Consider the following 16,966-nt stretch of genomic DNA (forward strand, 5'->3'; position numbering starts at 1 on the left):
AGGCCAGGAGAAAACCGCACAGGACACAGGAATCTCGTGGGCCAGTTTCACTGAGAGTGGCAGAGCACAGGCAGCATTCAGACTGATGATATGAAGAGTCTGCTAACTAAAAAGGGCTCTAGCGTATACAGAGCTGGGGTGAGAGGAGCCACTGGAAGGTAGAGACTGAGTCCAGTTAAGGAAAACAGAACAGGATGAGATGAGAGCTTGGGGGAAAAAGGGATGACTGAAGCAGTTTGCTTCTGGCAGTGACTAAGGCATAATGGGGTCTATCCTTGGTCTGAAAGTGTGAGGATCAATCATTTTCTTCAGATATGATCCCTAACGTTACAGTGATTAAAATATCAGTAGTTTTTTTTTAAGTGTATTTTACTTCCTGCTCTATCACTTGCAAAAATCAGACACAATATTTTGATCTCATCTTCTGTATCTCTAAAATAGAGATTGCCATGATGCTTTTCTATTTGTTGGCAAAATTATGTAACCTGGGCAAAGATGCTACACTTCCTACAGAAAGTATTTAAATAAACCACCCATCTTAATTATTCTTTAAAAACATATACATAATTACTCTTAATTATTCTTTAAAAACATATACAAAGAGAAATGAGTACTAAGGCTTATATTTTACTAAAATTACTCAAAAAATAATGAAAATTATTTTGAGATTAGATACAGTGTGATTTTTTTCTCAATTTCCCTTGGGGTACTTTAAAACTGGTTTAACATGAAGTATAATTTTTATAATACTTTAGGAAATGGCAACCCACTCCAGTGTTCTTGCCTGGAGAATTCCATGGATGCAAGAGCCTGGTGGGCTACAGTCCATGGAGTCACTAAGAGTCTGGCACGATTTAGCGACTAAATGATACACATCAAAAACAATAAAACTATTGTATTCATATAACAAATATCAAACTGAACTTAACCAAATGAAGACACAAAAAATACACTCTGAATGCATGCTGAAAATGGTTTTCCCAGTAGTCATGTATGGATGTAAGAGCTGGACCATAAAGAAGGCTGAGCACAAAAGAATTGATGCTTTCAAACTGTGGTGCTGGAGAAGACTCTAGAGAGTCCCTTGGACTGCAAGGAGATCCAACCAGTCAATCCTAAAGGAAATCAACCCTGAATATCCATCGGAAGAACTGATGCTGAAGCTGAAACTCCAATACTTCGGCCACCTGATGCGAAGAGCCAACTCATTGGAAAAGACCCTGATGCTTGCAAACATTGAAGGCAAAAGAAAGGAGCAGTAGAGGATGAGATGGCTAGATAACATCACCTACTCAATGGACATGAATCTGAGCAAACTCCAGGAGACAGTGAAGGACATGGGGGCCTGGCGTGCTGAAGTCAATGGGGTCGCAAGAGTCAGACACAACTTAGCGACTGACGAACAACAAACATAAAAACAGTCTTCCACTCACATGTAATAAAGCCTAGCAAACAGCTTCTACCTGCTGGAAACTAAATAAACTACATAAGTTGATAAAGCAAATTTTCTGAGCATTGTAGATGACAGCTCTAAACTAACACTAATAAAAATAACATGTGAGCCACCAAAATGGGCCAAATATGTAATTTTTTAATTTTCTAGTAGCCACATTAAAATAAGTAAAAGCAATAGGTGAAATTAATTTTAATATGTTTTATTTAACCCAATATCTGAGTAAGGTATTTTACATTTTTTCCTAAGTCTTTGAAATCCAATATGTATTTTATACTTATAGCATGACTCAATCTAGACTAGCCACTTTTCTAGTGCCTGATATCCACATGATTACTGTATTGGACAGTGAAACTTTAAACCTTTCAAAGATTTCCAAAATATCAAAATGCAGTTTTTCTAAATTACTCTACATTTCTGATGTTCAGGATTCTTGTCTCAGTCTAAAAGGAAAAAAAGAAAGAAAAAATAAACAATAGATACTAAGGGAAAAATATTTTTTCATCGAAACTGCTATTAAATCTCAAGGACTATTGAAATGAAATGAAATATCAGTCGGTCAGTGATGTCTGACTCTTTAAAACCAGATGGACTGTAGCCCACCTGGCTCCTCTGTCCGTGGAATTCTCCAGGCAAGAATACTGGAGTGAGTAGCCATTCCCTTCTCCAGGGGATCTTCCCGACCCAGGGATTGAACCTGGGTCTCCTGCACTGCAGATTCTTTACCATATTGGTGCCTATAAAATAATAAAAAATGTCCACCAAAACCCTGTATCATTTTTTAAAGTCACCCATAAGGAATAATTAGATTTGCCTCACTTCCTTCCAAGCAGCAACAAAGTAAACTCCAGAATTTGATTTCCTAGTTGCTTAAACAATTAAACATTTATCAACATAAATAGTAATATAAAGCCATCTTACCTAAGCCATATAGAGCGATTTTTGTGCTTCCTTTTTGAAGCAAAACTGGACTAATGTCTATCTTCTCCACAGACATTGAACGTCCAAAGTGATTGACAAATCCAGCACAACTTAAAACATCCAGGGCGCAGAGTGCGTCTGCCTATGCAAAATATTTTCAAAGAATATTAATGTATATCTAAAAGTAAATAATCTGCATATCATGTTATTACTTATTAAAAGTATATTCTGTATAGCAGGTATAAAAACCTAGATTAACATAGTGTCTTGTCAAAACAAGATTACAATAGTAAAGTATGTGCTATCCTTTTTTCTAGCACTGTGAACAGAATCACATGCTAAATGCAAAGTTAATGTTTCATCAAAACTTATCATGTCTTGTCCACTGAAAAATAAAATCAGCTACAGAATCAGTTATTTGTCATATTAAGCAGACCTCTCAAGAGGTGAGGAAAAAAAGACTAGCTAAGTAGTGATTTATAATATATAAATGACCAGAAAAAAAAAAAAAGATATTTTGAGATTATTTTAGGATCCCTATTAAATAAATAATAAAGATCTTCCTCGACTTACAGTGGATTTAGGTACCAATAAATCCATAGCAAATTGAAAATACTGTAAGTCAAAAATGCAGTTAAAGTACCTAATCTACTGAAAATCATAGCTTAACCTAGCCTATTTTAAACATGCTCAGAACACTTATATGAACCTACAGTTGGGAAAAAGTATAAATATTTTACAGTAAAGTACAGAGTATCTTGTATTTACTGGATAATCTACTGTACGTGAAGAACAGAATAGCTGTTTGGTACGTACACATACAGAATGGTTGTAAGTGTGGCAGCTATTTACCCTTGTGCTAGGGTGGCTGACTGAGAGCTGGGCCTCATTGTCTTTACTCAGCATCACAAGAGCATATCTTCCCACAAATCATTAGCCCAAAAAAAGATCAAAACTCGTAATTCAGTTTCAACTGAATGCATATCAGTTTCACACCATTGTAAAGTTGAAAACTCTTAGGTCGAGCCATCATAAGCTGAAGATGGTCTGTACTTCCTTATCAAACAAAATAAGATGATCTAATTTAGATTTAAAACTGTTCATGAAACAATTATTTCCTACAGTGAGATTTCTGATAAAAGCACCAGATAATCTGTAAAGCATTATAAAACATTAGGTTATTCCCAACATTTATTTATTTCTAAATGTTATTCCTTCTATTGGTTACTTATTGTTAACTTTGGCACTCAAGAAATAAAAGCGTATCTCACACATCAATTATTATCTCAGATTTTTTAATGTATCTAAAAAGCAGTATAAAAGCCTATATGAGTGATTAAACGTCAATTTGAATCTCTGAGTCAATCTGACTAAAAGTTGCTGGGAAGAAGTGGAAGAATGCTTCCCATAGACAAATGGAAAATTTCTAAAATTTCAACAAACTTTAAGAACACAATAATTACCCCTGTGGGATCATCATGATTGCCATGAATACTAAACACTGGAATTGAAATGTTGAGATTGCCATCTTGGTAGTTCACCCATGGAAACCTTAAAAAAGAAAGAAAGAGAGAAGTTTCTGTAACAGACAGAAGCTCTTTCCTCCATTATCCTCCTCCAAACACTTAATACAGTTACAGGTAAACTGGATGATCTAAGTTGGCAGACGACTACTAGTTTGGAGCTTTAACAAAAAAAATCAATCAGAGGCAATAATTCAAGTTTGAAAAGATCTCAAAAGTACTGCACTTGAAAAGAAAACCTTACAGTATATGTTGTTTGTGAATTGTACGAACGATTTGATTATCTGAATAGTAAGCTAATAGGCTTTCAAAATTTTTAAAGTCTTTTTGTAAGGTTTGTATTTGTATTGTAGAAGTGGGAGGGGAAGAAACACATCTACTCTGGAATACAAAAGACCTTGATTAAAAATTCCAGCTCTCTCACTCACTACTTGTATGACAAATTTTCACAATACTCCTGTCCGTAGTCACCAAGCTCCTCTTCTCAGAGGAAATGACACTAGCAATTTCTACTTTTTCTGTGCAAAAATATCTTATACCTGTAAAGCAAATAAATACATCTTCCTTCTTCCACAAATGGCAGCAGAATACAGACCTCTGGACCCTGCCTTTATCACTTAAAATACTTTGCAAATCATTCCATATCAGTATGTAAAGAGCTTCCTTGTGGTTTTTTTAGCCAGACACTGTATGGATTATTATAATGTGTTTAAGTAGATACCTATCAATGGACCCTTAGGCCGTTTCCAGTCTTTTGTTTCACAAATGGTTACAGTGAGTTATCCAGTACAAAAGTGCCCTTGTGAGAGTATAGGAAATTATCTAGGAGGACACTGTCAGGTCAAAAAGTACACCTACATTTGTAAATTTGATTACTGCCAATTTCCCCCCATTGAGGTGGTATAACTTACATATAATACAATGGCAATGCATGAGACCATTTCCCCTTACTCCACTACTACAATATATGGTCAAACTTCTTCAATCTGTGCCAGTGGTTCTGAACCCTAGCTGCACAGCAAAATTCTCTACGGATCTTTGAAGATCCGCCAATGTCTGAGACACACTCAGGAAGATTAACTGACCTAGAGACTGGGCATCAGTATTTTTTAAAATTCTGAGGTAATGATAATACACATCCAGGACTGAGAATTACTGATGTATATCAATCCTATAGGAGAAAAATATCTCAGTATACTTCATCTCATACCTTTCATATTCTTTTAATATGTTTAAATGTCACTTTATTTCCTTTTCAGTGAATGATGTCCATATTCTTTACCTTTTTTTTAATTAACTCATGAATTTCTTTTAACTGACATGAAAAATTATTTATCTATTGGGAAAATTAGACCTTAATTTGCCATGAATTAAAAATGTTCTTTCTGGTTGAACCTGGGCTTCTGACTTCCATGGGCAGCTCTTGCCATGCAGAAATTTACAAAGACAAAAACATCAATCTTTTCTTTTATGGATTCTGCATTTGTGCAATACTTAGAAAAGTCTTTTCCACATCCAGATTTTTTTAAATGCTTAAACAGTTTCGTCTAGTTCTTTTGTTGAATAAGCTATATTTTCCTGGAGATATGTGACACCACCTTTATCAAATACTAAATTCCCACATGTATCGAGGCTATTTCTGGAACGTCTATACTCTTCCAATTATCTGCCTATCAATTCATGAGTCATACCACATTTTTTACTATTGTAGCATTATAATATACTTTTTTCCAGCTTTATTGTAATATAACTGACATGCAACATTATGTTACTTTAAGGTATATAAATACATTGGTTTGATATATTCATATACTGCAAAATGATAACCACTGTAACTTACCTAGCACCATAAGCTTAACACACACTTAACAGCTGCCAGCATGTCACACAGTTACTATCTCCTTTTTGTAACATTCAAGATCTACTCTCTAGAAACTTTATTAACTATAACTAATACTATGCTGTACATTAGATCATAGGAATGGAATCATTTTTTAATCAAAATTATACTGTTTGACCAGCATCTTCACTCCCCCCCCAACACCTGGCCCTGGTAACCACCATTTCAGTCTCCATTTATATGAGTTCAGATTTCCTATACTGTGGAGGTGATATTACACATTATTTGTGTCTTTGTCTGACTTACTTTACTTAGCATAAAGCCTTCAAGGTCCATGCATGTTGTCTCAGATGAAAGGATGTCTCTTCTCACAGTTCAGTGGCATGTATGTATTACATATACATAAGTAATATACCTATATATGTACATTACATGTTTATCCATTCTTCCACTGATGGGCATATACACTGTTGCCACCACTGTCTTATCTTGTGAATAATGCTGCAATGAAGCTGGGAGTGCAGATTATCTCTTAAGATACCGTTTTCATTCCCTTTGGATATATACCCAGAGGGAGAACTACTGGATCACACGGTGGTTCTGTCTTTGAGGGGGAACCTCCAGTGTTTTCCAGTGGCTGCATAAATTGGCATTCCCAATAGTGCGCAAGGGTTTTCTCCTCTCCACATTCTCCCCAATACTTGTTCTCCCTTATCTTTTTGATGACAGACATCCTAAGGTATATCACCTGTCAGGTGATAAATCTCACTGTGGTTTTCATATGTATTTCCCCAATGATTAGTGATGCTGAGCACATTTTCCTGTACTTGTTGTTTGTTCTATTTCTGTGAAAACTACCATTGGAATTTTGACAGGGATTGAATTGAGCTAAACGCTACTTAGTAGTCCTCTTTTTCAGAGTTTCCCTATTTTTTTTTTTTGTTGTTCTATTTTTCTACATGAACTAGTAAACTGGAAGGGAAAATTATCCAAAATGTAGTACAAAGAAATAAGGTTATAGGGGATATTAAAAATTGGGTAAGATATAATTTTCAGAAAGAACAGGAAAGAAGGTTTGAAAACATGTGCTACTGTTGTTTAGCTGAAAAGTCGTGTCCAGCTCTCTTGCAACCTCATGGCTTGTAGCCCACCAGGCTCCTCTGTCATGGGATTTCTCAGGTAAGAATATTGGCATGGGTTGCTATTTCCTTCGCCATGGACTCTTTCCAACCCAGGGACTGAACCCGTATCTCCTGCACTGGCAGGCGGGCTCTTCACTACTGAGCCACCAGGGAAGCCCCATTTGAAAATATACTGGATATGATGCTGCTGCTGCTGCTTCTGCTGCTAAGTCACTTCAGTCGTGTCCGACTCTGTGCGACCCCATAGACGGCAGCCCATCAGGCGCCCCCGTTGCTGGGATTCTCCAGGCAAGAATACTGGAGTGGGTTGCCATTTCCTTCTCCAATGCATGAAAGTGAAAAGTGAAAGTGAAGCCGCTCAGTCGTGTCCGACTCTTAGTGACCCCATGGACTGCAGCCCACCAGACTCCTCCGTCCATGGGATTTTCCAAGCAAGAGTACTGGAGTGGGGTGCCATTGCCTTCTCCGATACTGGATATGAATTTTCCAAATTTGCTGGAAAAAAAGTTCTTAGACTGAAATGTGTATAGCTCAAGCAGGATAAAGAGAACTAAATCCACAACTAAATATGTCATAGTAAGGCTGCAAAATGCTAAGAGCAATGAGAAAAACTTACTAGTTATGTGAGTGTTTTCTTCATGCCAGTTACTATTCTAAGCAATTTTCTTAACTCAACTACAGCTATCAACAATTCTGTAAGATTAGCTATTCTTTTCCCATCTTACAATAATGAAACTAAGACAGGGCAGAGCCAGGATTTGAACTTCGTCTACCAGAGTCCATGATTTCAAGCACTATGTTATTATGCTTTTCCAGCAACTGAAATGACAGCAACAAGAACCAAGAGTTTAATGACAGCCAGTGAAGAACTGCTAAAAACTGTACCTGGAAAGGAAACTGAATCTAGACAAAAGAAATCAAATATAGGAAACAGCAATAGTGAGCAAAGAAAGTGGATGAAGCAGTTTAATAAGAAGAAAAAACTCAAGTTTTAGATCTGAATAGAAGACTGCTTAAAACACTTGATTAGAATTTTTTAAAACAAGGATGTATGTTAAAAATTGTAAGAATACTTCAAAATCCAATTCTATACTCAGCCAAATTATCGACCCAAAGTTAAAAATACCCATTTTCTTACATACTAAAAATCTCCAAAAATTTACCTCCAAACATAAACTTATTTTTAAAATATATATATATACACAAATAGGTACGAAATAATAATGGAAATAGCTGTGAAAAGCAGAGAAGCAAAAGTCAAAGGAGAAAAGGAAAGATATACCCATTTGAATGCAGAGTTCCAAAGAATAGCAAGGAAAGATAAGAAAGCCTTCCTCAGTAATCAATGTAAACAAATAGAGGAAAAAATAGAATGGGAAAGACTAGAGATCTCTTCAGGAAAATTAGAGATACTAAAGGAACGTTTTGTGTAAAGATGGAGACAATAAAGGACAGAAATGGTGTGGACCTAACAGAAGCAGAAGATATTAAGAAGAGATGGCAAGAATACACAGAAGAACTGTACAAAAAAGATCTTCAGATAATCATGATGGTGCGATCACTCACCTAGAGCCAGACATCCTAGAATGCAAAGTCAAGTGGGCCTTAGGAAGCATTACTATGAACAAAGGTAGTGGAGGTGATGGAATTCCAGTTGAGCTATTTCAAATCCCACAAGATAATGCTGTGAAAGTGCTGCACTCAATATGCCAGCAAATTTGGAAAACTCAGCACTGACCACAGGACTGGAAAAAGTCAGTTTTCATTTCAATCCCAAAGAGAGGCAATGCCAAAGAATGCTCAAACTACTGCACAATTGCATTCATCTCACATGCTAGCAAAGTAATGTTCAAAATTCTCCAAGCCAGACTTTAACAGTATGTGAACCGTGAACTTCCAGACGTTCAAGCTGGTTTTAGAAAAGGCAGAGAAACTAGAGATCAAACTGCCAACATCTGTTGGATCATCGAAAAAGCAAGGATGTTCCAGATAAGCATCTACTTCTGCTTTATTGACTACACCAAAGCCTTTGACTGTGTGGATCACAACAAACTGTGGAAAATTCATAAAGAGTTGGGAATACCAGACCACCTCATCTGTCTCCTGAAAAATCTGTATGCAGGTCAAGAAGCAACAGTTAGAACAGGACATGGAACAGACTGGTTCCAAATCGGGAAAGTAGTTCATCAAGGCTGTATATTGTCACCCTGCTTATTTAACTTCTAGGCAAAGTATAGCATGAGAAATGCTGGACTGGATAAAGCATAAGCTAGAATCAAGATTGCTGGGAGAAATATCAATAACCTCAGATATGCAGATGACACCACCCTTATGGCAGAAAGTGAAGAAGAACTAAAGATCCTCTTGATGAAAGTGAAAGAGGAAAGTGAAAAAGCTGGTTTAAAACTCAACCTTCAGAAAACTAAGATCATGGCATCTGGTCTCATCACTTCATGGAAAATAGATGGGAAACAGTGGAGACAGTGACAGACTTCATTTTGGGGGGCTCCAAAATCACTGCAGATGGTGATTGCAGCCATGAAATTAAAAGACACTTACTCCTTGGAAGAAAAGTTATGACCAACCTAGACAGCATATTGAAAAGCAGAGACATTACTTTGCCAACAAAGGTCCATCTAGTCAAAGCTATGGCTTTTCCAGTAGTCATGTATGGATGTGAGAGATGGACTATAAAGAAAGCTGAGAGCAGAAGAATTGATGCTTTTGAACTGTGGTGCTGGAGAAGACTCTTGAGAGTCCCTTGGATTGCAAGGAGATCCAACCAGTCCATCCTAAAGGAAATCAGTCCTGAATATTCTTTGGAAGGACTAATGCTGAAGCTGAAACTCCAATACTTTACCACTTGATGTGAAGAACTCACTCCTTGGAAAAGTCCCTGATGCTGGGGAAGATTGAAGGTGGGAGGAGAAGAGGATGACAGAGGATGAGATGGTTGGATGTTATCACCGACTCAATAGACTTGAGTTTGAGTAAATTCTAGGAGTTGATGGACAGGGAGGCCTGGCATGCTGCAGTCCATTGGGTCGCAAAGAGTCAGACACGACTGAGCAACTGAACTGAACTGATGTCTGTTTTCATGGGTTACTTTTTATATATATATGTATGTGTGTATACATATACACATATACCTATACATACACACACACATACATATACGTATGCACACATTTTTACATATATATATTTAAGTTCTGCGCACTGAGAGAAACTAGAAACACCACAAGACAATAGCCACATGCATGCCAAGCATCCAGACTCTAGCTTCCAAAAACCATTCCAAAAGAAACCAAGACTCCATGAGTATAAAGCTTGGGAAAAAACAGAATTAGCCTGCAGCATCTTCCAGTGCCAAAAAGTAAGAAAGACAGGGAAAAAAGATTAAAGTACATTGACAGTACACAAGAGCCCATCTGAAAGAGTGCCCAATGGCTAAAGCTGGAACAATTTATTTGAGCAACAAAACAGATTATCAAAATAATGTTAAATTACAACCCAAAGGAAAAAAATGATTTCACGCTGATATAAATGATTTAATAAGTTCCTACTAATATAGACAACTGCTGCTGCTGCTAAGTCGCTTCAGACGTGTTTGACTCTGTGCGACCCCATAGACGGCAGCCCACCATGCTCCGCCATCCCTGGGATTTTCCAGGCAAGAGTACTGGAGTGGGTTGCCACTGCCTTCTCCATATAGACAACTGAATATATAAATAAACAAATGGGGGACAAGGGACAAATCTTTATAGAAGAATTCCAATTACTAAATGGCAGAAAGAATGTGGGAAACAGGAAATCACCATGAGGACACTACAGTTACAATAGCTGTAGGTAAGAACCCACTGGCAAATGCTAAAATTACTGGACAAACATTAAAGAGAAAGGGAATAGGTGCAGAGCCTCTCCTAAAATTTTACTAATTTTAGTAAGTGGTGGCTTTAACATGCCCATCAATTCTTTGACACTCCTTTCTCTCTCCAGGAAGCGACACATAACTCCCTCTCTTTGAGTGTGGGCTGGACTTGGAGACTCACTTCTAAAAAACAGTGAATGGAAAGAGAAAAATATTAAGTTGATAGTAGAGAAACCTGTAAGACACCATCTTAACCAAGTGACCAGGGTTAACGTCACCAGTGCAGGTCATGTTGATGGCATATATTCTTGATATGCTATGAGAAGGGCAATTCACCTATAAGGAATACTCTTTCCCCAAAATCAATAACCCTAGTCTAATCATGAGAAAAACCCAAATTGAGAGACATTCTATAAAATATCTGACCAGTACACTTCAAAACTGTCAGTGTCTTTTAGGAAAAGACCAAGACACTGGCATAGGCAGAAGACAACTTTGAGATCATTTTAACTAAAAGCAATGTGGTATCCTGCACAATGTATAAGAACAAAATGACATACCTTTATGACAGGGGGGTTCTAGGTAAATATTGTCAGTAAGTCCCAAAAGCACAAATCTTAAAGTAAAAGAACAATACATTTGACTATGAACATCAAAATTAAGTATTTCTGTCAACAAAAGGTCCTGTGAACAGTCAAAAGACAATCCACTGATTGGGAAAAAAAATACATGCCTAACAAAGGCTTGATATCTAGAATATATAAATAGCTCCTGCAAATTCAACATGAGAAACAGAAAAAACAATCCAAACTTTTTAAATGGACACAAGATATGAACAGATATACCAAAAGTACAATAAAAATCTGAGAAGTTATTCAATCTCACTATTAATTAGGGAAATACAAATTAATACAATAATGTACAGAAAATTCAAAGAACTACAATTGCCAAGGAAATAGCTTATAATGAAGAGAAGATGACTAACTGTTAACGCGTTCATGCATCTTACATAGGAAATATTATATATCATAGACACATGCAGTATTATATACTACAAGAAAACATTAATTGAAATATTTAAACATACTTACTTACTAAAACCAAAGTTAACTGACTGGTCGCTGAGAATTTCAAACTGTACAGGACGGTCCCCCATACAATATTTTCTTAATAACTCGAGGCAGGTATGTAATGTTTTTCTTGAGGGTTTATTTTCATGAAAAAGGTCACCACCTAACAAAATAAAATCCACCTAATCAACAGAAAATAGTGTGAAAATTAGTTATGTTTTATAGGTAAAGTTTTTAAAATTATAGACCAAAGAGAGAAAAAGATTTTATAAAAGATACCATTACGTATGGAGATTTAAAGTTTCATATTTTATTCATTCAAAGGCCCTTCCAATCTGGTTACTAATCTGACTCCCACTTAGGTTTCCAGGCCACCTTCAAAAAGCCATCTTCAAATTACTATACCAAGTCTCCAACTCATGTTACCAGAAGTGATTTCTTTTTTTAAAGTTATCCAAATCAAACATAAACTTTTCACTTTAATAAAACCTACAGAAGGAATGGTTCAGTGGTAAAGAATCTACCTGCCAAGCAGGAGACCCGGCTTTGATACCTGGGTCGGGAAAGTCCACTGAAGAAGGAATTGGCAACCCACTCTCCAGTATTCCTGCCTGGGAAATCCCATGGACAGAGGAGCCTGGCGGGCTACAGTCTATGGGATCACAAAGAGTCAGAGACAACTTAGCAACTAAACAACAACATGGAAGGAAGAGCTGATTCAATCCAAATTATTTACTTGATTCATTCAGAAGAAAATAAACAAGTAGATAATTCAATAAATTATTCCAGATAGTGCTATAAAAAAAATAAATGAGTAATGTGATAAGACTGTTTGGAGTTATCAGGGAAGACCTCTCCAAAAAGATAAAATTTGAACTGAGAAGTAAACCCTGACAAAATCAAGATGCTCTGAGCAGGAAGAGAACCAGACACATCGAGGTCCCAGAGTAGAACACATATTGCAGTGTAGATGGAGCATAAGCCAACCACCCAGAGTCAAAGGAGATGAAGTCTTCTAGTAGGGGCCAGACCATGTTGAACTTTGTAGTTTAATTTTTACTCTAGATTTAATGGAAGGCCACTTAGATTTTGAAGCAGCAGAGTGACATGATCTGATTTATGATTTTATAAGTTCACTCTGTCTGCTATGCTGTAAAAAAGAAAAAAAAAAAACCTAAGGGGAGCTACTGTAGTTCAGCAAAATAAGATAAAAGTTTTGGATTAAGTTTATAGACACAAAGGCAGAAAATAGTGGAGAGGATCTACTGATAAATATTTGGAAATATAAACTAAAGGACTTGCAAAAAAACTGAACAGAACTCTGAGGAAAAGTAAAAGTTGAAGATAACAGTTTGCAAGTCACCCAAATTTATGTTTATTCCCCAGCTGTCTTTTGGGCTCTAGATGGACATTTTATCTGTCTGCCTGAAGGTTTCCGTGAATATCCTGTTGGAACCTCCAGCTCAAATGGTCTAAATCAAAATTCATCACCTTCCCACATAATGAAGTATGTAATAAGGCACTGCGAAAATAAGAAAGAAATCTTCCTTATTTAAAACCTACTTCTATTATCGGTAACACCATTCACCCAAACTTAACACACTTCAGAGATACTGTCATCCCTTCTCCCTCATCTGCATCTCCTAATCAAAGTATGTAAACCCTATTTTTGTAGCTCTTGTATTCACTTTCTTTTTTTCATTGCAAGCCACCACTTTAAAAAGCCTCAAACTTATCTTGACTTCATGCTATATTCTGTTGCCAGAAGACTTTCTATTAAGTCGGGTACAAACTCCCCAATGTGGCATTTGAAGCTCTGACTGCAGCTCAAACCACAATTCTAGTTTTTCAGCCCTCTTTCTAACACAGGACCCACCAGTGAGTTAACATGGCTGCTGTACCCCTCCCAAGCCCCAGTTAAATGCCACTTAATTTATCTCATCTTGCTGTCCTCTTCTAAATGTGATCTCTTCTACATCTAATCTCCCAGGAAATGCTGTTTATAATTTTCTTATGGCTCTTATCACATACGACCTTGCATCTGAGCATTTTAGACATTTATCACATATCACATGCTGATTTGCCTGCTGTACGTTCTTTGAAAGCAGAACCTATGACAGTCATCTTTACAGTTCAAATAGAAACATGCTGCACTCAGTAAACACTTCATCAATTTTCATAAATTTTTACAGACTATTTACAAAAGTCACTTCTACTTGAATTCAGGGAATAAGGCACACGAAATCTGATTTGGGCTTTCAGCATACTTATCTTTAAGCAGGCAGTTTGAGCACATGAACATATAAAATAAACCTCTCACTTTAAAAGGAAAAAGAGTAAGTATGGGAACGTGGTAGAAATTGCAAAAATGCAAACCAAACTCACATCATTTTCCTGGGCAAGTCTTAAAATTTCATCAAATGTTACAAATGTATCATGTCCTCTCACGGCATCTTTTTCCATAAATCCGAGATGAATATCTGTTGCAACCAAGATTTTAAATGTATTTTCATCATCGCTGTATTAAAAAAGAAGAAACACTTCAATATAATTCATCGAAAGAATGTTCAAGCATACTGAAACCTAAATCTATAAAATAGCAATTATGAAATAAAACCACTTTTCCAGCTCTAAACGAGGTCGGAAAATTTGAAGCATTCACTAGTTTATTAACATCACAATTTTCCTACCACTAATACAATGTAGAATATATACACATTTTTTAAAAGGCTCTGTAACTGCTTCAAAAAAATATAATCATGTTACAAGCAGCTTTACCTACTCATATGTAACCTAGATTTGAAAGCTTATTTTCCTACTCTGTTCCACAGCAAAAATCTAACAGAATTTGATCCCAGTATCTAACCTTGTTATTTATCTACTTTGCACTTTTCCAGGAATATTAGAATTAGCTAGTTAATTTAAAAAGCACCCCTCTTATTTTATAAGTAGATTTCTACCATAATAAGCTAGTAACTTCTATCCAGGCCCCTGAAGAGGCTTGCTTGACTACTCTCCATACAAAGTTAGCTTCCCATTAACAAATTTGGCCAAGCAAAAAAATGAATTTACAATGCCATTTAAATTTGGTAGTATTCAAAAGATTCAATACTTTCATGTGAAACAGCAATATGATAGTTATTAATACTCTCTTAAACTTGATGTGACTTTTTAACTGTCTTTAAAATAATTTATCTCTGGTCACATCTCAACTCTCACATATAAAGAGGTTAAGTATTATTGTTTCTGAAAAACCAGAAGGCTAAATACTAGAAATTAATTGATTTATCATGAAACAAAATGGCAGAAATGGGATTAAAAGCCAGGATTAAAATTCAGGCTGTTTTCACTAAACCATATGAACTTAAAAACAAACTTTTATATATCTCTAAAATTCAAATCTTTATACACAGGAGAATTTTCCAGAAAAGATGTCTCTTCAGAAACTTCAAAATGATATGCACAGTTCTGATTGCTATATACATACAGATTAAGTCAGAATACTTTCTGATCACATTACTACCCAGACGTCTACAGCAATTTCTAAAGTATTTTCACTTGAATTTCTTCACTTAAATATGAAAATTTATCTGAGAGTCATTTTAACTTGATGATACACATGAAGAAATTGAGGTGAAGTTTAAAGGCTTGCTAACTTGTCCAGGGTCAAACAATACTAATCAAGAAATTAAAACCAGGACGAAAGACTCCAAGCTGAAAGCTTTTCCCACATGACTTTTCCCAGTTCTTTTATTTACTTTCATTTTAGTCAGATTCATTTCCAATTTATTCAGTACTAGGGCAATTTATCCCTCTAAAAATGTGCTCTAAAAGACTTGCATTACCTAGTCAGACTTAGTTCAAGAATATTTATAGCTTCAATAGTTTAAGAAAAACTTAACATAAATTTATACAGCAATATGCCAATCTACTGCAAAACCCCAATCTACAAGCTGCATATTATGTTTAACTAATAAACATACAGTATTAATTGCTAACCATTCCAAATACTCTTTTTGATGACTAACACTTGTGTTCATGTAAACTCTTTATTTACTAAATAAGTTTTCTTTTATGGTGATCATAGTCGATAGGCTATTTGGTAGAAACCCAAACCAACAAAGATTTCGGAAGAAAGGTGCTTACAGGGCGTCTGCAGGACTCATTTCTACGGTCAGTCCACCTCCTCCGAGACCAGTTCCCTCTCCAAGTACCCTTGGGTCCGGTGCTCAAATAGGTCAGAAAACTCACTCGATTCCAAATTCTAAAACAAAATTTTATTTAAAACACATTTTAAAAACGCAGACTGGCAATTTCGGAAGAGTCTCATTTTCACTTAAGCACCTACTATATTTTTATTTTTAATGTTAACAACAACAAAAAATAGCGAATCTCCAGTGCCACTCTAGTTTTACCACTGTAATTAAACTCCCCTCCCAGTTCCCTTTGCGTGCCCTGTGGGAACTAATGTTTGTTAAATGACTAGGCAAAGAGAGTCACACAATACTTCCGGTTTAGCACACGAATAACTCTGGATGAAGAAAAAGGTTTAAGTTGCATGCAAGGGCTATCCTGGAGCCTAAAGTGATCCTGTATTTCCTGCTTAAACACAGACTTATTTTAAAGACACGGGCTTGTTTTGAAAGGATAAGGGGTCCACGTTTGAATAAACAAACACATGTTGAAGGAAAACAGCCAGGATTTTTGAGGAGGAGCGGCTGCCACCGTGGAACGACCCCCCCCACCCCCCCGCCCCCACGCCCCACGCCAAGATCGCCTGTTCGGTGAGGATCCTAAACCTCAGCGCGCCCGCACCACAGAGCTCGAGGAACCTCCAAGGCTCTTCCCGAGTCTACTGGGCTCATTCTTCCCACAAAGTCAGTTCTCTCTGGGCTTCCGCCTGCGACGCCGCAGACAGCGGAAGCAACCCCCAAATTACCCCACAACTGGACTCTCCAAAGCCCCACCCTGGGGTCCCGAGGCTGGCTTTTACCCGGGAAGAAGGAGGGACAACCGCGACAAGAAAAGCTACAGCACCACACAGGATGGCGTCTCAGAACCGGCTTGTTGGTAAACCCGAATTAGGCGGGAGAATAACAGCGGCTCCTTCTCTCGCGATACCTCACTGGTGACGTAAGCGCTTCAG

General features: G+C 36.9%; 1 protein-coding gene across 7 annotated transcripts in view; it reads right to left on the reverse strand.

Annotated features, from left to right (window-relative positions):
• The window catches only part of MRE11 (MRE11 double strand break repair nuclease), a 74,245-nt gene extending 57,338 nt beyond the window's left edge, over positions 1–16,907 (reverse strand). For 4 of the 7 annotated variants that reach the window (XM_081543859.1, XM_081543857.1, XM_081543858.1 and 1 more), the window contains exons 1-6: positions 16,814–16,907; positions 15,967–16,084; positions 14,206–14,338; positions 11,842–12,002; positions 3,838–3,925; positions 2,375–2,516 (exon numbers count right to left, since the gene is read on the reverse strand). In XM_081543859.1, coding sequence (XP_081399985.1) covers positions 2,375–2,516; positions 3,838–3,925; positions 11,842–12,002; positions 14,206–14,338; positions 15,967–15,986 — 544 coding nt within the window. In that variant the 5' untranslated portion in view covers positions 15,987–16,084; positions 16,814–16,907. Of the gene's footprint in view, positions 1–2,374; positions 2,517–3,837; positions 3,926–11,841; positions 12,003–14,205; positions 14,339–15,966; positions 16,085–16,759 lie in introns of all 7 variants that reach the window. The other 3 variants (XM_081543861.1, XM_081543860.1, XM_081543856.1) reach the window with 2 other exon arrangements.
• Between the last annotated feature and the right edge of the window lie 59 nt (positions 16,908–16,966).

Source organism: Giraffa tippelskirchi, chromosome 11 (assembly GCF_054371585.1).
Source record: "Giraffa tippelskirchi isolate mGirTip1 chromosome 11, T2T-mGirTip1v1.2.pri, whole genome shotgun sequence".
Lineage (NCBI taxonomy): Eukaryota > Metazoa > Chordata > Mammalia > Artiodactyla > Giraffidae > Giraffa > Giraffa tippelskirchi.